The 26759-nt window shown below is 34.6% G+C and overlaps 2 protein-coding genes across 3 annotated transcripts in view; one reads left to right on the forward strand and one right to left on the reverse strand.

Annotated features, from left to right (window-relative positions):
- LOC137628732 (peroxisomal acyl-coenzyme A oxidase 1-like) lies at positions 1-21032 on the reverse strand. Its single transcript, XM_068359907.1, has 15 exons — positions 20780-21032; positions 18951-19108; positions 15000-15138; positions 14268-14433; positions 13260-13383; positions 12165-12284; positions 9937-10061; positions 7077-7237; positions 6564-6726; positions 5768-5958; positions 5028-5137; positions 4564-4703; positions 3647-3793; positions 2722-2885; positions 1-2023 (listed from the first exon to the last, which is right to left on the reverse strand). Exons 2-15 carry the CDS (start codon positions 19078-19080, stop codon positions 1927-1929), a joined length of 1977 nt encoding a protein of 658 aa, XP_068216008.1. The 5' UTR covers positions 19081-19108; positions 20780-21032; the 3' UTR covers positions 1-1926.
- Positions 20335-26759, forward strand: part of LOC137628731 (peroxisomal acyl-coenzyme A oxidase 1-like) — a 19989-nt gene continuing 13564 nt past the window's right edge. The window contains exons 1-4 of one of the 2 annotated variants that reach the window (XM_068359906.1): positions 20335-20353; positions 22858-23060; positions 24234-24372; positions 24776-24944. In XM_068359906.1, the coding sequence (XP_068216007.1) occupies positions 22928-23060; positions 24234-24372; positions 24776-24944 (441 nt within the window). In that variant the 5' untranslated portion in view covers positions 20335-20353; positions 22858-22927. Of the gene's footprint in view, positions 20354-21430; positions 21611-22857; positions 23061-24233; positions 24373-24775; positions 24945-26759 lie in introns of those variants that run through there. The other variant, XM_068359905.1, reaches the window with a different exon arrangement.

Genomic DNA, 26759 nt, shown 5'->3' on the forward strand with positions numbered 1-26759 from the left:
TTACTTATAACTGAATCCATTTATTTACATTAGTAATAAACCTTCACATTCAAAACGGTACCATCGTTAATGTTGACATTATCATATTATAAACTAAAGGGTTCAAACGTATGTAATAAGACCCATTTACGTTACAAAAACCTAAAAGAATATTTGTTCTCATGACTGGAATTGGAATCAACAGAAGGGGATATTAGATTCTTTAAATCAGTACCCCATCACAGCCTTACTCGTTTGGTATCACTATCATTCAACCTCTCACAATGGATGTCAGAACCTAACCTGTCATGTGGGTGAAACGACATTTTATGCGGCGCTGAAACACAATCTGTACCATGTAGACATGATGATGTCTGGCTAGGTCTAAATATGTCTTAGGCAATGAAATCATGTCTGATGGCAATGACGCCATGTCTTTCGGCAATGATGTCATCTTTTACAGCGATGATACCATATCCTGTGGCAAAGTTGCCGAATCTATTGGAAATGATGATATGTCTTGTGGAAAAGTTGCCAAATCTATTGAAAATGATGAGGGCATGTGTTACTACAAAGTGACATTATCTTTAAAGGCAAATAGTGCCAAGTTTATGGCAATTTTGCTATGTCTATTTGCTATGACATTATTTCTTACGGCTACGGCGCCTTGTTTTCCGCTAAATTTCCTTGTGTATTGGCAACAACGCTATCTCTTACGACAACAGTGCCATGTTTTACAGCAAAGTTGTCATGTCTATTGGGAGTGATGATATCACTTATGGCAAAGTTGCCATGTCTATTGCCAATGACACTATCTCTTACGGCATGGGTGCCATGTTTTACTGGAAAGTTGCCATGTCTATTGCCAACGACACCATCTTTTGACGGCAACGGTGCCATGTCGATTGGCAATTATACCATGTCTTAAAGGAATGGCATCATGTCATATGACAATGACTGCATGTCCTATTGCGATGTTTTATGGAAACTTCACCATCTGTGATAGAAATGGCACCATATGCTACTCCAAAGATACCTATCTTAGAATAACTATGTCAGGTCTCCTTAGGAAAGGGTTTGAAATGGCAGAATATTCTTTATAATTTTTAGAAGTTTACTAAATACAACTGTCCATTTTTGTTCACGTCTTCATTCTGTTTCTTTAATGGAAAGTCTATTTACTTCGAGGTACTTGATGAGAGGTATGCAAGCCTTATTGGTAAATTACATAATCATGTTTGTTTTAAGCAAGTCTAAAGTTGTTTAAAAATGTTGCCCATAGAACAACAGTATATTTACTGTTTGCTCTAATTATACACTTCTCTTACAGGTTACCAATGGTTAATTTATTATTGAATGATCCACATACAGTAATTGTCATACATTTTGTGCTGTTTAGTGGTGTGTATCCTTTTTATAATCATTTAGGCCGGGAGCACACTAGCGACTCTGTGGCGCCACAAAGCCACAGCATCGTGTGGTGGGGATGTGGTCTCCCATAGGTTTCCATTGTTTTCAAAGCCACGCCACGCCTGTGGCGGGGATGAGCGACAGAGAGCCACAGTTGCTTGCCACAGTCGCTAGTTTGCGCGGCAAAACTTGAAAACAATGGAAACCTATGGGAGACCACATCCCCGCCACACGATGCTGTGGCTTTGTGGCGCCACAGAGTCGCTAGTATGATCCCGGCCTTAATGTGGTGTTTTTGTAGGGTCTGGAACTAATTAGACTATTTACATGTAAAAGGCGACTCACAAGACGAAATAAATCACTTTACGAAAGGCATTACGGAACCAATTTATTTCGTGTTGTGAGGCATTACTTTATCTCTATGAAATATTGAGTATTTCTTAATGCTATATCATCTGAAAGAAATATGACATATTTATTAAATGCATTTGGAAATATTGCACATATTGAATTGTGTTAGTATTTGCAATTCGCGGTTTATAGTTTAGCGTTGATTAGTGGCTTCAGATACTTCTCGTAGGCCTTTGGAACATCTGTCTTGTTCAAAGGGCTCTTCATTGCTTCGTCGTACAACCTGGAAAGTGAGAAATTAATTTAAACCAATGTAAAAACGTAGTAATGTACAATTATTCGTCGTAGAACATAGAAATAATGGGAAGAACTACAGTGAAATGGGAAATAATGGTCAGACAAGTATGGTATGAAATGAACAATAACTGTAATAGAATGCATGATGAAATTAATTTATCCGTAATGACGTAGCTAAAGGAGACTTAAAATTAAATCTAGATTTAAATATTTCAAAATGTTTAGTGGCTTGTCATAGAGCTTCGTCCTGGCAAAAGAAAGCGAATTTTATAAAAGCGTGGATATTACCTAATTTTCTTGAAAGAGAATAACATTTCCAGATGAAATTGGCATATTTTTAATCAGAGAGAGAGAGAGAGAGAGAGAGAGAGAGAGAGAGAGAGAGAGAGAGAGAGAGAGAGAGAGAGAGAGAGAGAGAGAGAGAGAGAGTGAGTTTTATCTACCCTTGTTGAATAAATAGAGTTCTGTAAAATGTTATTAAGAGGGAAAAAAAGCTCACAAAATCAAAGTCCAAAAAGAAAAAAAAAATATGAAAAACAGTGCTCAGAAAATTTTTAAACTAGAAAAATAGATCCTATTTCATCAAGTTCCTCACAAATATAAAAAATATTATAAATAGACAAGTAGCAAGTTTATGCAAAACAACACTAAAAGGGTAAAACAAAAATAAACTATCTCTCCCACCTTTGATAAACATTTCCATCCCAAGCACCAATAGTCGAATGTAATAACTTGTCATCAATGTCGAAAGAGTCGACGATGTTAACTGCTTGGTGTCGAAGTCTACCCAGGAGTTCAGTCATCTCCTCTTCCAAGACTTTGATGTCGCTAGGGGACAAGACTCCAGCCTATACAGAGTAACAGAGGTAAATTTCAGGTTGGATAGGTGTTTCCCATAAGGTTAGTTAACACTGTCATGTAGTAGGTTAGATGAAAATACTATACAGGTTAAGATGCACTTATTAGGTAATTGCTTCATATTGGGATACATCTGTAGGATAAATTGCCCCTAGTTATAAAGTAGACTAAGGTGTCCTGTCCTAGTATAGGTTAAGGTACCCTAGTGATAGTATAGATCAAGAAAATCTAGTGCCCCTAAGAATAAAATAGTCTAAGGTGCCCTGTCCTAGTATAGGTTAAGGTACCCTAGTGATGGTATATACGTATCAAGGAAATCCAGTGATTATAAATTAAGGTGCCTAGTCCCTACTCATTATCTTTTTTATTTATTTATTTATTTTTCATATATAAATGAATGAATGAATGCCCCTTTCCCGAGAAAGATAGTGCATTTACCAGGCGTATTCTATTAAATCCCCTTTGTTCCCTTGTTGACCTACATTGCAAAACTGGCATGTGTAAATTAAAATACTGGTGCGTTCCAACTAGGTTGAAGAATGCTATGAGCTGGCAGCCTTATCCTTAAAAGATTTTCTAAGAACTGGAAGGGCATTTCTTGCTTGCGCTATCATTACAAGCAAAATGGAGTCCCAAAATCCATACAGTACTATACAAAGTTTAGTTATGGTTGCCAAAGCTTCATATTCCATTACTCGTAACCCTGCTGTGAGAAACTTGATTCTCTTATAGAATTCAGTAAGTCTTTTACCTTAAGGAACATCCCCTCCTCAAGCGTGATGTGGTAGATGAGGTAAAGTCTGCAGAGATCTTTCAGTATATTCCTCACACCAAGGCTGGTTTTCAAGGACTCGACATTCTTAACAAATTGGTCGCAGATGTAGTAACGATTATGAGCCTGAAAAGATGAAAAGGGGCTCTTAAAGTTTTCGTGGTGGAAAACTGTATAAGTATTGCACAAGCATTACTGAAGTTACGTAAACAATGTAACTGAACTAAAGCGTTTAGAACTGGTCTTATCTGTTGAATGTTCAAGTTTTACATTCAAGTAAGTAAACTTTTAGTAAAGGATAGCCAGGCTCCTAAAGTTTTTGTGGTGGAAAACTGTATAAGTGTTGCACAAACATTACTGAAGTTACGTAAACAATGTAACTGAAATTGAGCGTTTAGAACTGGTCTTCTCTGTTGAATGCGTAAGTTTTACGTTCAAGTAAGTAAACTTTTAGTAAAGGATAGCCAAGATATTGAACATAGAGCCAATTACATATAATAACATGCATGTTACCAAGGAACATTATCAGTATGGAGGTAGACATACTTGTGATTTTTTAGAATAAGACTCTATACATTAGATCATGTCACCATTCAGATATATTTTCTGTAAGTTCGTGAAACAGAAAGAATTAGGTATAGACATGCAATCAGTTATGTGAATAAGATAAGAATTTTTAATGAAAACCCATAGAAGACGTCTTCAAAATTTTAATCCTATAAATATTTGTGCAATGTTAGGTTTCGAACTCAGCCCATTCAATATGATCAAGATTGAACCACCCTACCCGAGTTACTGAATTAATCCATTTATATGAATCAATGCTACTAATGCTTCATCATATTTTACCAAAGCTGGATTACTGATTTAATTTAAAAAAAAAAAACTTAAATTACCTCAGCACATTTAACTAGAGAAACAGAACACCTGTTCCAGGCGTGATGGTAGTTCAATCCAGAATCGCACAAGCGCCTCAGTCTCCCTTCTGTTTCTGCCACCATTGCAGAAACCGACCTCTTATATGCCTCGACCAAACCTAACAAACTAAATATTAGGTTCGATATAATCTGCACACCAGTATCAGCTATGAACCCTAAAATTGATTCATTGATATTCTCTGTATATTGAATGTCAGATGAATAAGTCTCAAATTTCTTAATTTACTGTACTACCTTGAACAAAAGTCCATTTTACTGAAATTTTTTCATAAATATTCTTATGATAATTGAAATCAAATGGAATTGAATGCCGATTTTACAGTACAAGACTCTATATATTAACATTAAAATTGAATATGAGTACAGAAATGTGGCACATAACTGAAATGAATATTGGTGTACACAACACTGCCGATACATACCTGCATTTTTTAGATTTACCTCTCCAGCAGTTGACTTGGGAGAAAGATATGCCACTGACTTTTGAAGAGGGGTTCCCGTTCTGCCAGCTCTGAAGGACTTGATGAGATACCTACAGGAAGTATTTATATATCTAGTCTGTTTTCACAGAAAGAATTTGCCTCCCATTGGAAATTATGAACAGTTGGACATATGAATTTATCACACACCTGACTGAGGAAATGCAACCTGTAACACCCTTACTGGGTGGTGAGTAATCTAACAGATAATGTAGAGAGAGATGGTAGAGGCAGTGGGTTGCACTGGGCAAAGGAACCTGCTGCGCAGTTAAAGTGTGACGGAGGCACTGCTTCAGAGTGTGGTGTACCAATAATTCAAGAATACAAATATATGAAGCTTAACCTCGGTCATGAATGAACCTCTTAGAGTTTTAAAAGCACTGTAATGAGAAAACTAGGAATAACTTGTCCTATAATACTATAGGGCAAAGAGCTTTATATCTCTTTAAATACTACACAAAGGAGTATTGGAGGTATTGATATTTGTAAGGATTCACCTGGGCAAGTGTAGCTTGGAAACAAGACTCTTTGATAAGGTAGGATTATTGACTCCAATTAATCTCATATATCTATGGTAGTACAACTGTAATTAACTGGAAATGATTAGTAATAAGTGGCTTGTTAACACCATTTTAAAGTAAAATAGCAATCGCAGTGAATGAAGTAGCTATTGAAGAACTTACCGTGCTACTTGGAGCAACAGGACTGTATTTTCACCTTCATAAGTGATAATACAAGTTGTGTTCCCATAAATTCTGGGCAGGTTTGAGGAAGCTATGTAACCGTGACCTCCACACGCCAAGCGGCAAATCTCCACACCTTCAGAGGCATCCTTACCTCCGATGGCTTTGAGGCCACTTGACAAGGCATGTAACTGAAAGCAAGCCCAATTAGGTACTGTCTTGCAAGAATGCAAGAGTTATTCTGATGTCCCTCTAAATAAGTATGAGATGAAATGTACATTAATGATATGACACTTTATCGAGAAATGACTCATGAAATATACCTTGGCAAATTGCAGAAGTGGATGCCATGAAATCCTTCTAAGTGGATAGAGAAAATAATTTTTCATCTGAAGAAGATGTTGCCTGCCTAGTATTGATCATCACTGAGCATTAGTATTCCGCACAATGTTTTTCAAATGGTCGAGAAGAAAAGATATCCATTTCAACAAATATCTTTGTAATATACAACTATAACTGGCAGAATAATCTCTACTCTACTGATGACGTCATAGCCAATCAAGTTGTCTCCCACATTAGCAGCTGTCACAATATATCCCTACAAATTTCAAACTACACTAACTTATAATCACTTTAAGGGGATGTATTGTGACCGCTGTTAACATGATTGGCTATGACGTCATCATGGGGTGCGGCTTATTTTGCCAGGAATCTCTGCGACAACTATAAGTCACAACATGGAATTTTTAAGCTACTGAGAATAAGAGACCCTTCACTTTGATTTGAAGTGACTGACCTCCGGTAGTAATTCCATGTCTCCTTCCTGGATGTTACTCATGGCTGACACGTAAGTTTTACCGCAGTTCTGTGCAGCCAAGAGCAGAGCAAAAACAGATGCAATCTGTGGAATTATTTTGTGTTGTTGGGTTTGGTAGTCGAAAATTTGAGGTTCCGGTTCCCTGTAAAGAAAATCGCATGAAATTTTTGGAATATCATACGAGAATATTTAATCTTGAAAATATATTCTATCGTTTGTCACAATTTGATTTTATATTCAAATTTGGCCATGACTCGTCTATAAACTATGCATACATATACATTCAACTTTTATGAGTACCAGTAAGACACATTTATTTGTGTGTATTCTGTGTACTGTAGTTTATCTTGAGTTAACTTTTAAAACTCGGTACAAATAAATCTTACTTCAGCTTTTAAAAAATAAGTTTAATGTTAGACTACAGTACACTGATGATATCTAATTGGCTTCAAGAACAAAATTTATTACTTTAGAGGAATTCACAAGTCATACCCAGGCACTAGCTCTGACTGACGTCTCACTGCTGAGTATCGTGTAGCAATTGTAACGGCTTGTCTGAGTTGAAAAGCTGCGTGATAGACAAGAGAGACCCTGGTGATCACCATTGTGCCGTACGACAACTTTGCATGAGGTGGTTTTACATAGGTTCCATCCTATTAAGAAAGAGACAATTAATGAAGGTTTCATTCCTGGAAGGAGCGACGTTGCAGCGCCTAGGGGAACTGGTCTTACCTAAGCTTCTGAACGTAACCTTGAATATGGAAGTTGTAACCTAAACTTTCAAATGATCCCTGTTGCTTAACCATTCATAAGTTGTATTTTGTTAATCAGTATCTACTTCATTCCCTGAAGGAGCGACGTTGCAGCGCCTAGGGGAACTGGTCTTACCTAAGCTTCTGAACGTAACCTTGAATGTGGAAGTTGTAACCTAAACTTTCAAATGTTGTGTTTTGTTAATCAGTATCTACTTCATTCCCGGAAGGAGCGACGTTGCAGCGCCTAGGGGAACTGGTCTTACCTAAGCCTCTAAACGTAACCTTGAATATGGAAGTTGTAACCTAAACTTTCAAATGATCCCAGTTGCCTAACCATTCATAAGTGGGCAATTTGTTAATTTGTATATCTACCAGTTGATCTAGAGAGATAATACTGTATACAGTTGTTTGAAAGTACTGATATTTTAGCAAAGCACCTTTATGTAGATTTATTATTTTACAAATTTATGAGAATGAATAGCTTTCAGTTCATAGAAACTGAAATCTTAAAAGACAGCAACCATGACAAAATCTGTATAAAAGGAAGTCTAGAATAACTCATTCAATGAAGGGTCAATGTCACTACACTCAAAAGCAGTAACCAAAGGGAGAGGTCATGTTAGCACAAGGTCAACATACTGTATCTAACAAGAAGGTACCTAATTGAAGATGATGAATCATTTTATGATTTATGAGAGTTTATTAGATAAATACACCTTGCCAAAACTGAATGTAAGAGTATAAAACAAGACGACAAAGTGTTAAGAAAGCGTAAATTAAGAAATGCAGTGATGGAGAATGCCATTTAAGAGAGAGAACTTCAGATAGAATTCTCTTTGGTACAGATTCTCCCTCGAAGCAGTAACCCCGTCCTTCTCCTAATTGAATCTTTGAATCTTGTCAACCTAACGTCAGCCACGACTGTCCTCAAAGGTAGACTGCAAGTTATTTGTCAATATATTTTTTTCTGTTTTTTTTTTTTTATATTTGTATTCATTTCTGATGTCAGGTGTTATAATTTATTCCATAAATGACATTACAAACCATAAAAAATGGACGTATATATGTATTTATGGACGTGTAGATAACATCGAGTGAATTTCCTTTATTTCCTTTTGGAAGGTTGTTTTGGATTACGAGCATTTTAGGTTGCCATCTCGCTCGTGGAACGGATTAAAATCGTAACCCGAGGTACAGTTACCTTCATTAATTCCGGTACATTTCACGGAACACTAAGGAGACGTCCGATAGGTATAAATTGTGGTAGAAAACGCTGTGTTTAGCACAAGATAAACTGTTGGTAACTTTGCCAGTAAAACTAACTCGCTGAGCTAGTAAACACTTGATCGAAAGCACTTTTATTAATTTTACGAAGCGCTGAATAGAAAAATATTGTTATTTGCTTAAAAGCACTTCGAAAAAATTATAAAAATTCTTTTGATTACATTTTTACAAACTCATAGACTTAGTTTTACAGACATTGTTACCAACAGTTTCTCTTTTACTAAACACAGCGTTTCTTTCTTTAAAAAGTTGTTAGACATCTCCTTAGCTTAACGTGACGTGAACCTGAATTATTGAGGCCAACTGTACTACTATTAGAAAATTTTTTAGGATAACTGAATTCCAGTTAAATTGGTGACAGTATGGGCAAAGTAGCATGACTAAATTTATTCTTAATTGGGCACTATTGGCTAATTAGGCCTAGGAGGATGAAAAAAAAATAATTTTGTTATTTTCACCTTTTTTTATATAAATTTTCAGCTTTTTTTATATAAACAGTATTTATAATAGGATTCTTGAAATAGATTGAAATAATGAACTTTAAATATAAAATAATGAACAGAATACTTAAATCTAGAGATTATTCAAGTGTATGAAAACAAAAATACTTTCTCTCTCTCTCTCTCTCTCTCTCTCTCTCTCTCTCTCTCTCTCTCTCTCTCTCTCTCTCTCTCTCTCTCTCTAAGTATGGTGTCTATTAATTTACTCTAGGGTAGAGGAGCCCCTATTTAACCCCCCCCCCTTTTTATTACCATCAAATCGTAGGTTATATACCGTAAAGGTACAGGCTCAACTTCGTATAACAAATATATTTATCAGATAAAATGATAACATACTAATTGCAACAACTGGTTATATCTGTCGTGTGATATAAACTTATAATTGATTAAAAGACAATGTCAGGTAACGTCTGAAATGATATCAGTACTGACTATATAATAGCTGCTATTATTATTATTATTATTATTATTATTATTATTATTATTATTATTATTATTATTATTATTGTTATTATTACTTGCTAAGCTACAACCCTAGTTAGAAAAGCAGGATGCTATAAGCCCAGGGGCTCCAACAGGGAAAATAGCCCAGTGAGGAAAGGAAAAAAAACTATTTTAAGAAGAGCAACAAGATTAAAATGATTATCTCCTCTGTAAACTATAAAAACTGACAGATAATATTCATAAATCGATTTGTACCATGAAAAGATTAAAAACATGATTTGAGACAATTTGGGTTTATTATTAGTCTACGAAAGATAACAACAACCGATCAATTTCTTAAAAGAGATAAAAGCCTTATCTGAGACTCACCTCAAGCACCTGGGAGTGTTTCATAAGCATGTTCGTCCGTGGGATGCGATGGTGTTCGAATCTCAGGAAACCATTATCGTTACCGTTCAATCCGGCGCGGGGTCCAATTTCACCCACAATGATGCCTAGAAGAAGTTTTTAAGAATCTAGATTGGAAAATGTAGGAATTAATATTAATGTGTAATACCTTAACTATACTAAAAAAGATTTAATGAGGCGCATTTGCACTGACTCGCAGCGGTGCCCTTTTAGCTCGGAAAAGTTTCATGCTCTCTGATTGGTTACAATTATCTTGTCCAGAGTTTACATTGGGAAAATGTAGAAACTAATATTAATGGGTAATACCTTAACTATACTAAAAAAAAAATTAATGAGGCGCATTTGCACTGACTCGCAGCAGTGCCCTTTTAGCTCGGAAAAGTTTCATGCTCTCTGATTGGTTAGAATTATCCTGTCCAATCAATCAGCTATCAGGAAACTTTTCTGAGCTTAAAGGGCACCCCTGCGAGTCTAAGAATTTGCATTGGAAAATGTAGTAACTAATATTAATGGGGCATACCTTAACTATACTCAATTTTTTTTAATGAGGCGCATTTGCACTGACTAGCAGCGGTGCCCTTTTAGCTCGGAAAAGTTTCATTCTCTCTGATTGGTTAGAATTATCCTGTCCAATCATTCAGCTATCAGGAAACTTTTCTGAGCTATAAGGGCACTCCTGCAAGTCGGTGCAAATCTGCCTCACTAAAAAGAATTGTCTATACTTAAGATTTGCAGATGAATAAGTTGTGTATAGTGAGGGGAGGAATTGCAGAAGATCATTGATGATTTGAAGAGAGAAAGCAGAACTGTAGGACTGAACATGGATATGAGTAAAACTAAGAGAATTTTCAATGAAAATGCAGGGATAACAAATAAGGGTTATGGACGAACCTATAGAGATTGTTGATGTATATACATACTAGAACAGCAATAGTTTCCCCAGGACACAAAACCGAAATTAAAAGAAGGGCAAGCATGGGACAGAGAGCTTTTGTTAAACAAAAGGAGATTATGAAAAGTAAAGTGCCACTTCCTTTAAAACTAAAAGTATTTAATCTGATGGTCCTACAGTATCAACTTACAGATCAGAAACTTAGATCCTTACTAAAGCCTTAGAACATGAGCTAGTTACAACTCAAAGAGCAATGGGAAAATAATGATGGGAATAACACTAAGAAACAGAAAGAGAGCACCATGGATACGAAAGCAAACTAAAGCAGAGGATGTTCCAACAACATGCATGGAAAAGAAATGGACATATAATGAGAATGACAGACAATAGATGGACATAAGAACAACAGAATAGGTCCCTAGAGATGGCAAAAGAACCAGGGGAAGGAAGAAAAGACAATGGATTGACGAACTAAGAAAATTTACGGGTATAGACTGGCATATAAAAACCATAAACAGACACAAGTGGAAGGATATGTCTGAGGCCTTTGTACTGCAGTAGACTAGTAATGGGTGATATATATATATATATATATATATATATATATATATATATATATATATATATATATATATATATATATATATATATATATACATATTTATATATATATATACATATACATATTATATTTATAATTTATATACATAGTAATATATATATATATATATATATATATATATATATGTGTGTGTGTGTGTGTGTGTATGTATAATATACATATATGTTTATATATATATACATGTATATATATATATATATGTATATATACATGTATATACAGTATATTATGTATATAAACCAAGTATACATTGTATGTAAATGTATATATACACATATACCCTTATACTGTATGTGTGTATAAAGTATGTGTATAATTTATGAATGTATGTAAGTACGTATATATATATATATATATATATATATATATATATATATATATATATATATATATATATATATATATGTGTGTGTGTGTGTGTGTGTGTGTGTGTGTGTGTGTGTGTGTGTATACAGCATGTATGTAGCCTTTGTCATTTAATTTGGATATATGCATATAGATATCTTATCCCTTTCGAAAACAATTTAGAATAATAATCATAAACGATAAAAATAAAAAAAAAACGGTCTTTGTCCATTACAAAACAACAATTATATCTCCAAATGCTGCTAAATAATGGAATCTAACTAAGCACGGTCGAAGTGGGAAGAAAAGTGCAAAAACAGCTAAGCGTACCTGGTAGACTTTGATGCGTCTCCAGGTCTCTGATCTGCACCAGGAAGGGATGAGGTCCAAGGCATTTCCCATCAATATACAGCTGAGCCATCAGGACTGTGAAGTTCGCAGTTTTGCCCACTGGAATAAATAGTTAATAAGCTCATAAAAAATAATAATACCAATTCCCTAATATTGCAAGAGGGTCTGCCCCTCTCTTTTAATCTTCCCCTGTACTTCTCTTTCTCCCTATTTCCTTATTCTTTCCCATCCCAAGTATCTGCCTTTGAGCTATAAACTGGATTGTATCCAGGGGTACTCTTCCTTTCCCCATATTCCCCACTTCCCTATTCTTATTATTATTATAAGAATTACGGGCAGTTGTGATATTAACAATGTTATCAACAGAACTGTAATGTTAATAAGAAGTAATATTAACAAAAAGAACCACCAGGCTAAACCAGGTGACGACAGGCATGATATTATTCAACTAAACTAAATCTAGCTCTGATATTAACAATTTTATCAACAGTGATATTAATTAACAATAATATCAAGTTAATAAGATGATAAGAATTACAAGTAGTTGTGATATTAACAATGTTATAAACAACTGTAATGTTAATAGGAAGTAATATTAACAAAAAGAACCACCAGACTATACCAGGTGACTACAGGCATGGTATTTTTCAACTAAACTAAATCTAGCTCTGATATTAATATTATCAACAGGGATATTAATTAACAATAATATCAAGTTAATAAGCTGATAAGATTTACAGGCAGTTGTGATATTAACAATGTTATAAACAGAACTGTAATGTTAATAAGAAGTAATATTAACAAAAAGAACCACCAGACTGAACCAGGCCACTACAGGCATGATATTAACTAAACTAAATCTAGCTCTGATATCAACATTATCAACAGTGATGTTAATTAACAATAATAATAAAAGAAGCACGTGGCCACATCAGGCGACCACAAATACCTTATTCAATTGCTTTAACATCAAGAAGATATTTCAAGCACAATAATATAAAAGCAAGAATAGAACAGATGATAATATGACAGTAAGGGAGAAAAGAGTTTTAAGGCACTTCATAGTAAACTCACATCCACCTGGCCACCATTTTGTAGCCGTTAGAGTAGGCGAATGTATGAGAAATTCCTGGGTCGATTTGTCGTATGTGGCTGTTGTCTCTAACCCTCGAAGGAATGTGCCGTGACCCATTTCGGTCTGGGAGGAAACGGAAAAGAAATTTCGTTAGATAGGTGTTATTATATCTTTGATGAGGGATGATGAGCAGGTATCTGATTGCGTCATTGTGTACAGTATATGCAATATTACTATATTTCTGGGACACCATGCTATCGAAGACTAGACAAAACACACAAACTCTTTATATATACTGTATATATATATATATATATATATATATGTATATATATATATATATATATATACACACACACACACACACACACACACACATATATATATATATATATGTATATATATATATATAAATATACATCTATATATATAATTTGTATATAGATATATGTATATATACACATATATGTGTAAATATAAGTATATACTTATATAAACTAAATGTGCGTTCAGTTATATGTTCACACACACATATACAGTATATATATATAGATATATATATATATATATATATATATAATTTAAAAAATAGTGAGGATGGCAGGTTCATACTGGCCAAGATCCTTGGACATGATGTGTCGTACAATGCTAGTGGCAATTTTAAATTGATATCAGAAGCAGGTCTTCATAATGATATTTAACTTTTAAAACAAATTTACTTCTCTAGTTTTAATTGAATATTCTTTTAATCTTTATTTATAATAAACGATATCGGCGTCAATGACCTTCGACGTCAGGATGCCAGAGAACTTCAAATCAATCAATCAATCAAAAAATGTTGAAGCAATGAGTATCGTCCGTACTTACGCCTATAATCACTAGCTCCAACATGTACCTAAGCATACGCTTTTAATAAAATGCTACGTAATAAACACGTAATCAAAAGTCCCTATAAAAACAACCGTTTTCCTGAATGCGTATTTTCCATTCGAATCAACAAGTCTTACCTGGGCGTAAGTTCCAATAATGTCGGCGTTCTCTGCCAGAGGGAGCCACTTCTCTCTCTGCTCCTTGTTGCCGTGACCCCCGATCGCGTCGTAGAACATTCCTAAATGTAGCATCAAAGGATTTCCGTCTAGGGTCAAACCTCTTGGGCCATGGGCGGCCATTTGTCTTGAAGATGATAATGGATAAAGTTGTAGTTATTTTGTAGCATATAGTGTTTGAAATGATAATGGATTAAGTTGTAAAGGTAGTTCGTAGCATATAGTGTTTGAGACGATAATGGATAAAGCAGTAAAGGTAGTTTGTAGCATATAGTGTTTGAAGAATTTTGTCTTTTTCTGTTTTGAAGAATTTTGTTTTTCTTGAAGATGATAATGAATAAAATGGTAAAGGTAGTTCTTAGCATATAGTGTTTTAGAGCCCTTTTATTATTATTATTATTATTATTATCATAAGCTAAGCTATAAACCTAGTTGGAAAAGCAGGATGCTATAAGCCCAGGGGCTCCAACGGGGAAAACAGTCCAGTGAGGAAAGGAAAATAAAATATTTTAAGAAGAGTAACGACATTAAAATAGATATATCCTATATAAACTATAAAAACTTTAAGAAAACAAGAAGAGAAATAAGATAGAATAGTGTGCCCGAGTGTACCCTCAAGCAAGAGAACTCTAACCCAGGAGAGTGGAAGACCATGGTATAGAGGCTATGGCACCATACTTCGCAGAGTCCTACCTTATGGTGATGCCCTCCTTGTGCATTTTCCGGACAGTGTGACATGCCTTCCGGAGCTCGTTGCCGTAGCGATCCTCGTGGCTGAGGTAATCTTGGGGGATTTCGTCTGTGAATGCTGGGTCGTTTAGGAATTTTTGAGCTGAAAGCAACAGTTTAAAGATGTAATTTGTGACTTGGAAACTTTGAGCTGAAAGCAACAGTTGAAAGATGTAATTTATGACTTGAAAGATGTAATTTATGACTTGGAAACTTTGAGCTGAAAGCAACAGTTGAAAGATATAATTCTTGACTCTGAAACTTTGAGCTGAAAGCAACAGTTGAAAGATGTAATTCAAGACTAGCCAACTTTGAGCTGAAATCAACAGTTGAAAGATGTAATTTGAGACTTGGAAACCTTGAGCTGAAAGCAACAGTTGAAAGATGTAATTTGTAACTTGGAAACTTTGAGCTGAAAGAAAATGTTGAAAGATGTAATTTGTGACTTTGAAACCTTTAGCTGAAAGCAACAGTTGAAAGATGTAGTTTGTGACTAGCCAACTTTGAGCTGAAATCAACAGTTGAAAGATGTAATTTGAGACTTGGAAACTTTGAGCTGAAAGCAACAGTTGAAAGATGTAATTTGTAACTTGGAAACTTTGAACTGAAAGAAACTGTTGAAAGATGTAATTTGTGACTTTGAAACCTTTAGCTGAAAGCAACAGTTGAAAGAGGTAGTTTGTGACTTGGAAACTTTAAGCTGAAAGAAACAGTTGAAAGATGTAATTTGGGACTTGGAAACCTTGAGCTGAAAGCAACAGTTGAAAGATGTAATTTGTGACTTGGAAACCTTGAGCTGAAAGCAACAGTTGAAAGATGTAATTTGTGACTTGGAAACTTTGAGCTGAAAGCAACAGTTGAAAAATGTATTTTAAGACTTTGAAACTTTGAGCTGAAAGCAACACATGAAAGATGTAATTTTTGACTTGGAAACTTTGAACTGAAAGCAACTGTTGAAAGATGTAATTTGTGACTTGGAAACCTTAAGCTGAAAGCAACAGACGAAAGATGTAAATTGTGTCTTGCAAACTTTGAACTGAAAGCAACAGTTCAAAGATGTAATTCATGGCTTGTAAACTTTGAGCTGAAATCAACACTTGAAAGATGTAATTTGTGACTTGGAAACTTTGAGCTGAAAGCAACAGACGAAAGATGTAATTTGTGACTTGGAAACTTTGAGCTGAAAGAAACTGTTGAAAGATGTAATTCATGTCTTGCCAACTTTGAGCTGAAATCAACAGTTAAAAGGTGTAATTTAAGACATGGAAACTTTGAGCAGAAAGCAACACTTGAAAGATGTAATTTGTGACTTGGAAACTTTGAGCTGAAAGAAGCAGTTGAAAGATGTAATTCTTGACTTGCACTGATAGATGAATAGAGCAAGGAATGTAATAAGGCGAAGGATGCAATCAGTAATTAAATTATATTAAATAAAAGAACAAAACATGGTGGAATTTATTTAAACAAAGGAATAATTGAAAGAACACCAATTTAAAAAAGTTTATATTCACTCGATTTCATATTCATTTTGTTCTTCCTTCACAATTTAAATGTATAATACAAGAAATAAAAAACAAAGATAATGGCATATACAATGGCTAGGTTAAGTAAAATTTGGAAATTAAATCGCCTGATATTACATATAGAAATTAGACTATATATCAATTTAGTGAGGTCAGTGTTACTGTATGGACATGAGTCCTGGTATGACAATGAAACAATATACTACAGATTTTGTAGATTTGAGAACAAAGCCCTGAGAAGGATATTGGGAGTTCAATGGCAGGACAGGATTAAAAATGAAACTAAAAGAGTCATTACTCAAGTGCCATATGTGGATGAGATCATGGTGAGGGGTAGATGGAGATGGTTTGGTTATGCTTTTCTCACTCCCCAGGAGAGATTAGTTCACCAAACGTTCAGCTGAGTTCCACAAGGCATTAGAAGAGTTGGAAGACCCAGGCCACATGGCTGAGGACTATGAAGCGTGAAGTAGGAGATGATGAATGGAAAAGAATTGAATGAAAAGCTCAAGATAGAGACTACTGGCGAAATCTAACCGAGGCCCATTGCGTCAATAGGCGTAGGAGGAGATGATGAATGGTATATGTATATTTCTAACCAAAATGTTTCCGTGCTTGTCGAATGCAAGGATTCCCAAACCTTTTTGCTCTCCTGTCCCCATTGGGCATTTATATTGATTCCTGTGTACCCCTAAATCCCTAAATTTGAGGATAAAAGAGAGAGAGAGAGAGAGAGAGAGAGAGAGAGAGAGAGAGAGAGATACAAAGAAATTGATATTGTGATATAATCTTGTGTTCAGTCTCAATACAGATTACAACGTGTAATGCGCAGATTTGGGTATAATCTCGGGTCCATTGTCCCCGCTGAAGATTAAAAAAAAATATCCCACTGGTACCCCATGTTGGGAAGTCCTGGTCTAATGGGTGCTGGAGCGTAATATCTTTCTTATCAGTCAAGTTTTTGTAGTTTATATTGGATATATTTATTTTGATGTTACTGTGCTTAAAATTTATTTTTCCTTGTTTGCTTTCCTCACTGGGTTATTTTCCCCGTTGGAGCCCCTGGGATTATAGCATCCAGCTTTTCCAACTAGGGTTGTAGCTTAGCAATTGATACTACTACTACTGCTACTACTACTAATAATAATAATAATAATAAAAATAATAATAATAATAATAATAATAATAATAATGATAATAATAATAATGATAATGATATTAATAATAATAATGATAATAATAATAATGATAATAATAATAATAATAATGATAATGATATTAATAATAATAATGATAATAATGATAATAATAATAATGATAATAATAATAAATAGATCTATTATTTACTTTTTGCTGCAGGAGATAATAGAAAATGTGCAGCATCACTGAAACCCATTTGAAGGAAAAGAAAAACAAAATGAAATTAGGTGGCTCTAGACTGTCTAAATATAGTTTTCATGCATTTATCACGATCGCTCGTGGGATTTTCTTATTCTTTTTGTAAGAATAAAAATTTTCTTAAATTTTGAACCAATTAAGAACTTCCAATTATTTACCCATAAGTTCAACGGTACATTAAAACGCCCTGTCCCCTCATACCGTCCTCCTTAGTTCCATCCTAGAACACTCCTAATTAATGGAAGTGATAAAAATTATAGGTGATTATACGATATTTCAATTTCGCACCAAATATGTTTGAAGGTTTAAAGGTCGCTCATGAATGGCAGAGGCAAGGAACACTGACATTGCCTTATCAATCAAGACAATGCCCTAGAGACTGACCGTACATACATATAATCAGCGTTTAAGCCCTCTCTCCACCTAAGCTAGGACCAAGGAGGGCCAGGCAATGATTGCTGATGACTCAGCAGATAGACCTATAGGCTCCTCCAAAACCCAACCATCCTTAGCTCACAAGGATGGTGAGGCTACAGCGGGCAAATAAACTATCGAGTTTGAGGGAGACTTGAACCCCAGTCTGGCGTTCACAACTCAGGGACGTTACCATATCGGCCACCACAATCCCATATATATTTCCAATTAGTTATCTTTTGTGTTTTCTATGCATTTCTGACCATTATTATTCGAGCAAATCAATCATTTTTGGTGTTGGCCCACCCAATAAACCCGGTTTTGGACCCCCCAAACTTGTGTTAATATAGGGGGTTAGGATAACAAATAAACAGGGGGTTGGCCCCCCCCCCCCAACAATCATGGGGGGGCATAATTACCTAAATAATTATAAACTGAATAAATCTTGTGGTGTCACAAAAATCCTTACCATTCCCCCTACTTAAAATAAACCAATGACACTATATAGAAAGAAAGGAACTTAAGAAATATACAAGTAAGTCGAAAATCCCATGTTTTCCAATCATAATCTCCTCCTTACCGCATTGCCTCCGTAGTTCGGTCATCTCCTTTCCTCCGTCCATCAGATTGGTGAGCTCCTCGAGGTCGAAGTCACACTTCGCCCGTTCCTTCTTCAGGTCGCTCACACAGAATCGTTCGGAGGTTGACATTTTGTTCGCTAGGTCTTCCTTGGAATACCTTCGTAGAGATTATTATTATTATTATTATTATTATTATTATTATTATTATTATTATTATTATTATTATTATTATTATTATTATTTTGGCTAATTTACTATTGCACTGGAGATAAAATGGTTATTTAATTTTAATATATTTCATGTTTCACATTTCCTCAAATTAGAGTAATAAATCGATTAGTCCTGAAGTGAGTATATATATATATATATATATATGCATATATATATATATATATATATTACTATATATATATATATATATATATTACTACCTACAATATATATATATATATATATTACTACAATATATATATATATATATATACATATATATACATATAGCCTATATATATATATATATATATTTATATATATATATATATATATATACATACATACATATATATATTACTACAATTGAATTTTAATGTATTTTTCAATTGCCGTAATATAGTTACATAAAGTTCTGAAATATTTTCCTAATCTAAATGTTTAGATTACTGAATTATCAGCAAGTGAAGAGATTACCGTTATCTATAAATGGTGGAGCCACAAGTGATTTAATCAATTTCGTTCTAATGTAAAAACAATATTGCAATTATAGCCATAGAGAGAAAACTATTATACATATTTAAACCATAATTAAGAATATTACAGCAAATAATATTAAGGGTACACTCGGGCACCCTATTCTATCTTATTTTTCTTCCTCTTGTTTTGTTATTTTTTTTTATAGTTTATGTGGGAAATGTTTATTTTAATGTTATTACTGTTCTCAAAATATTTTTCCTTGTTTCCTTTCTTCACTGGGCTATTTTCCCTGTTGGGGCCCCTTGGGCTTATAGCATCCTACTTTTCCAAGTTATAGCTTAGCAATAATAATAATAATAATAATAATAATAATAATAATAATAAATGTATAAATTATATCTTCGACTACACAGAAGTCTCTCCCTAACTTGTTCGGTTACTATCAACGATAGTAGAGATAGGGGGTAAAACTTGTTCGGAAGAGCTCATATCATGAAATTCTTATAAAATTCTAAGCTTTATATGTTGAAAATATTACGAAATTTTGTTAAACCTTTAAAGAAATGATTTTACAAAACTTGTGATATATCATATTTAAAACCATACTTGAAATATTTTCGGACACTTTGTTTACATTACATTTACAGTAAAGTGGTATTATCTGATACATGACTCCGTGAGGCAGCATACACATCACTCATTACCTTTCGAGGTGTGTAGGACACTGCTGGTTTTAGTTATGATAGTACTAATACTGTTATTGATAATACTAGTGGTAATAATTATATCAATAGTAAACAACATGAATGAATAGTCAGTGATAACATTTTATAGTAGTACTTCAACTACTATCTCCAGCATAAAACATTTTATATATATATATATATATATATACACGCAAACATAAATTGTATGTATATATATATATATATATATAATGTATGTATGTATGTATGTATTATAATTCCATTGTTCCTTTTTCACGTCGTGCATACACATCACATTATTCTATCTAGATGAATAAGGAAGTATGAACAAAATTTCATCTCCTAAAAACTGTGTTGTATACTATTTTATAACATAATCCAAAATACAATACAAGTTCAACTCCACGAACACACAGCAATGATAAACTCACCTCTAAATATGATGGCCCACAGGTTAGAACTTAAAAAGAGTCCAGATCTTGAATGGAAAATCACCGGGCAGTCCGTACTGATATGATTTTCTAAATCTTAACTGATATCACTGATGACAAACATGACGCAATCACAAGGACAAAAATAAATATTGCCCACATTGAAGGGCAACAATCAATGTGTTTGGATGATATTATACATTCCTGCAATCGTCACATCAGGTACCAACAATGTCTAGGAGTCCTACAGGCTTTCTTATTTCCTTTAGACGGTCTATTTCATAAGAAAAACTCAATGAAGACACACAGAAACTATCCTAGCCCGACTGTTCAAAGTACAGAACTCGCTTTAATCTGGCGAGTTCAGGTTCAGGGAACGAGAGTGGTTGAGTCATGTACGATAATCAACAAAATTATTCATCGTCACATCACTAAGTACCAACAATGTCTTGGAGTCCTACAGGCTGCTTCATTTCCATAAGAAAAACTCAATGAAGACACAGAAACTATCCAAACACGACTGTTCAAAGTACACAACTCGCTCTTATCTGGCGAGTTCAACTGTTCAGGGAACGAGAGTGGTTGAGTCATGTACGATAATCAACAGAATTATTCAAGGTCGGGTCTGCTCTTAGGCATCTCATGCAACCACGGTTTTCGGGTTCACTCAGTTTAGCCGGTTATATATCTGGGTATAAAACTCTCGTACTCTTCAGCTTGTTTTTGTCCAGAAGTTGATTGTCTTTTTGACATAGTGTTATCCGTAGTGACAAGTTATTAATTAATTCGGTTAAGTAGAAAATAATGGACGTTTAGTGACATTAAGTGGAGGTGAGTTACCAAATAACTTTAAGGATCTCCCTATATAATGAAGAGCAAGTGTCTGAATATATATATATATATATATATATATTGATAAATAGATAGATATATGTATAGTATATACAGTATATATATATATATATATATATATAGACACAGTATATATATACATATATATTATATACACATATATATATATATGTGTATATATATATATATATATATGTATATATACAGTATATATATATATATATATATATCAAACGTATGACTACTCGGTATCTCCCGTCCCTTGATAGGGGTTAGAAGAATAGTAATACCCTAGTGAAAGAGGTACCTCAAGAGGTTACACTGATACAATCTCCCATAAATTTCCCAAACTGCCGTGTTGTAGTTAAGAAAGGGGAGGGGTAGAATCTGTGTGACGGCTAAATATTTAGTCATTTTTGACGGGTCGCATACTCTAGTGATTTTATTGTTATATTTACAGGCCAAACAAGTATGTTATTAGGTTCAATATTTTCATATATATTTTAAGAAAAATATTAACAACATTGCCTCCTAGATGATAAAAGATTTAATAAGGACAGAAATTGTATTTTTAAAAGTCTATTGTGAAGATGGAGGCTTCAACAAGAGTTTAGATATTTTGTATCTTTGGGAGTGTGATGTTATTATGTTCATCAATATGTTCATTTATTTGGGAATGTAAATGACAGTACATTAATATTCATATGGGAATAGTGAGTTAATGTTCTTGTTATTGAACAAACATATGTGAAGTTCATTGTGCGTGCATATTGTGTATGTATGTATGTGTATATATATATATATATATGTGTGTGTGTGTGTGTGTGTGTATATAAATATATATATATATATATATATAGAGAGAGAGAGAGAGAGAGAGAGAGAGAGAGAGAGAAAGTATATGCATATATATGTATATATATGTATATATATACACAGAAAGTATATGTATATATATATACATATACATATATATATATATATATATATGTGTGTGTGTGTGTGTGTGTGCATATACTTTCTGTATACACACACACACACACACACACACATATATATATATATATATATGCATATACTTTCTGTATACACACACACACACACACATATATATATATATATATATACTGTATACATCCTGAATTAGGTATAATATACTAGAACCTACAATTGCCATTTACACACATCCCTTATCCTACAAACTTTCTCTTCCCACATCATTTCAGACCAGTGAATTTGACGAACATATAATGAAGGCCAATTAACCCAAAGGAACTGTCTCTCTTCAGTAAGAAAATGTCATCATCCTGGAAGGTCGAATGTGTCCCGGACCTGAAGAAGGAACGACTCGGATGTTCGTTCGACGTCGAAGAGTTGACGCACATCGTCGACGGGGGGAAAGATAAGACTGATCTTAGGAGGAAATTACGTAAGGATACAGCGGTGTTTACGCTGTCGAACCGGGTTGTCGAACATGTTTGTCAAACGGTTCGAAGAGGTGGAGTCAGTCACAAATGCATAAGGTTTGTTGACGATTTAGCCCTGCCCACAAAACTCAGGCCACGTCTGACTTTCTTCGAACCGTTCGACGAACGTGTTCGACAACCAAATGCCCCGTTCACACGTTCGAACGTCACTTCAAACACTCGTGTATCGAACTGCGTTCGACGTACTGTTCGACTGTGTAATCCCGCCTTTATAGCAGTAGTAATTATAATAATTGATAAATTTGATTTTGCAGTTTTTTATATTCTTCGATGCATTGTTCTTTTGTTTGTAAGTATTGCGTGAGGCACATTGACATCAGTCGGTTCCTAGCTGCCCTAAGTTTTTCATTAGTTGAATGAGCATCTTGGCCCCTGCCCTTGGCCTTATGGCCGTAGTTCATAAATACAACAACAACAAATGCAGCTGTTTCTAGTCCACTGCAGGACAAAGGCCTCAGATTTGAAATTATTCCTTTTCATAAATACAACTAAAAATATGTATTCAAGACAGCTACAGCAACAACAAATGCAGCTGTTTCTAGTCCACTGCAGGACAAAGGCCGCAGATATGTCCTTATTAATTTTCATAAATACAATTGAAAATAATACGGATTCAATACAACAACAACAACAACAACAACAATAATAAATGCAGCCATTTCTAGTCCAATTGTAGGACAAATGCTGCAGACATGTTTTTTTTTTTATTCGTAGATACAAATAGAAATATTACGGATTCAATACAACAATCACAACAACAACAACAACAACAACAACAACAACAACAAAATATGCATCCGTTTCTAGTCCACTGCAAGGTCAAGGCCTCAGACATGTCCTTATTCATTTTCATAAATACAAATAGAAATATGTATTCAATACACCAACAACAACAACAGCAACAACCACAACAACAACAAAAAATGCATCCGTTTCGAGTCCACTGCAAGGCAAAGGCCTCAGACATGTCCTCATGTTCATAGATCCAATTAGAAATAAAAACAGATTTAAAATTCACCCTTTGACATTTCCCACCGACGAGCAATTAACCCTTGCCCTTCGGAAGTTTGAGTTACAACTCCAACTCATCTCGACTTCCCCCTTTTACTCCGCAGGGAAGTTAGTCGCCTCCGACCCCGCTTTCAAGGACGAGATCCCGCCGGAGTATCTGAGCCACGAGGATCGATACCTGAACGAGACGAGAAAGTCATGCTACTTGGATTCTAAAATTGCTGAACTTGGCATCGATAGGAAGTGAGTAATATCTAAAGTACTATTAGATATAGGTTATATCTAAAATCAAACCATTGTTCTTTAGTTTTGGGTAGTGTCATAGCCTCTATACCATGGTTTTCTACTCTCTTGGGTTAGGGTTTTCTTGCTTGAGGGTGCACACTATCCTGTCTTATTTCCGTTCCTTTTGGAGAAACGTGTAGATGGAAAAAAGGTACTAAGAGTGGAGGAAATTTCACATGAAAAGAAAGGAAAGGCAAGATCATAATTAATATATATTGTAGAAGAGATATTGATAAAGAGATAATATTCTGGAAGTGCAAGAGTATGTACAAGATGAAAGTGAATGGCACAACATACATAGTCATACACAGTCGTTTATTATCACTATTATTTTTATTCTTATTTTCAATCTTTTTTTCAGAACCCTTCTGCTAAGTAAAGCCTCCACGGGAATCCTAAAAGACGGTGACCCACTGTGGATCCACTACAACGTCTTCCTACCAGCTGTCGCTGGCCAGGGCGATGCTGAACAGCGCAAAGAATGGATAGGTCGCATCGAGAAAAGAGAGGTTCTCGGAACGTATGCTCAGGTAGGGCTATTTCATCTTTTTCAGAGACGCCATTCTACCTACCTTACCGACACTACCTAACCTAACTAAACTTACCAAATCTGATCGTTAATCTAATTATAACTTATTAACCTAACCCTGATCTAGTCCCGTCAAACTGAACTTAATTAACTTTACTAACCTACCTTAACTTAACCTAACCCTGTTTTAGGCACGATAAACTGAACCCAATTAAGTTACTAACCTACCTTAACTAACTTAACCAAATCTGATCAGTGTAAATCTATTATAACTTATTAATCTAACCCTGATCTAGTCCCGTCAAACTGAACTTAATTAACTTTACTAACCTACCTTAACTAACTTAACCTAACCCTGTTTTAGGCACGATAAACTGAACCCAATTAAGTTACTAACCTACCTTAACTAACTTAACCAAATCTGATCAGTGTAAATCTATTATAACTTATTAATCTAACCCTGATCTAGTCCTGTCAAACTGAACCTAATTAATTTATTAACCTACCTTAAATAACTTAACCTAACCCTATTTTAGTCATGATAAACTGTACCTAAGTTAACTTTACCTCCTCATAATAGATAGTCGTACAGTATCAGACATCGCATGACTTTACCAAAATAGATCCAGTTAAAAAGATGACGTTAATTGTAAGTTCCATTTTTTAAAACATTTGTAGATTAACTGAGGGTTCTGCATGATTTTTCGAAAAATAGTTATTTGGATGTATAATCTCTGTCTAAAGGTAATAAGAGATCGAACAAATTATGTAGAATCCATATTTTTGTAGATCTGACAGAGGCGAAGATGACTTACATAAAATGATATAGTTTAATTTTGTTTACCTTTCTCCTTGACACACACACATGCCCTCACATAATATATATTTACATATATGTGTATATTCAGTTTATGTAGATATACTGTATATATAGTGCGTTTTTTGTGCTTCTTATTCCTACAAAGAAGTCCCATGAGTAGTTCATCGAACCATGTGACAACATGCATGCTATTCGCAGCATCCTGGATTCTAAGGCACCTCCTTTCTAACACCTCCTCGTCTCCATCTATATTTCATACTTCACTCTATTCTTCCCTCCTTATATCTCCAAATTATATAATTTTCTTTAACCTCCTATCGTCCATTCCTTCTACATGACCAAACCATCAGGGTTGTGGTAGCCTATCGGAAACGTTCCTACTCGGCTTTCTCCTGGACAAGGGTTTATTATTATTATTATTATCATTATTATTATTATTATTATTATTATTATTATTAATTGCTAAGCTACAACACTAGTTGGAAAAGCAGGATGCTAGAAGCCCAGGGGCTGCAACAGGGAAAATAGTCCAGTGAGGAAAGGAAATAAAGATAGTTTCTCGTAGTGTCTGCAACCTCACCATCTTTAAGCCAAGGATCGGGCATTTGGTGGAGCCAATAGGTCTACCTGATGAGTCATCAGCAGCCATTACCTGGCCTTCCCTTGTCCTAGCTAGGGTAAAGAGGTGCTTTGGACACGGATGAAATGGATATGTGGTCAGTCTCTAGGGCTTTATCAATGTCTCTTACCTCTGATATTCATGAGCGTTCTTTAATCCATTAAAACATTAATCGGTTATCATCTTTGCTAAGTTTTTAATCAGATATTCTACCCATCTCAACACTTATCCAACTTTTAGTACTTCCTTCGCCACATAATTTACGCTAATAATTAATCTTATAGGGCTTTAATTAATTTCCTGAAATTCGCATTCAATATCCCCACTTTATTTCCATAAAAAGAAATCTAATTATTCTGTACCATCTGTGTATCACA

Source organism: Palaemon carinicauda, chromosome 36, assembly GCF_036898095.1.
Source record: "Palaemon carinicauda isolate YSFRI2023 chromosome 36, ASM3689809v2, whole genome shotgun sequence".
Lineage (NCBI taxonomy): Eukaryota > Metazoa > Arthropoda > Malacostraca > Decapoda > Palaemonidae > Palaemon > Palaemon carinicauda.

Bases quoted from the DNA above. Each gene is read 5' to 3' on its own strand.
- LOC137628732 (XM_068359907.1), bottom strand. From the start codon at position 19,080: ATGTCAACCTCCGAACGATTCTGTGTGAGCGACCTGAAGAAGGAACGG. The intron at 14,434-14,999 runs GTAGGACTCTGC...ATCATCTTCAAG, and splicing joins AAGGAGGGCATCACCATAAG to ACAAATGGCCGCCCATGGCC. The intron at 12,285-13,259 runs GTGAGTTTACTA...TATTTATTCCAG, and splicing joins AAAATGGTGGCCAGGTGGAT to TGGGCAAAACTGCGAACTTC.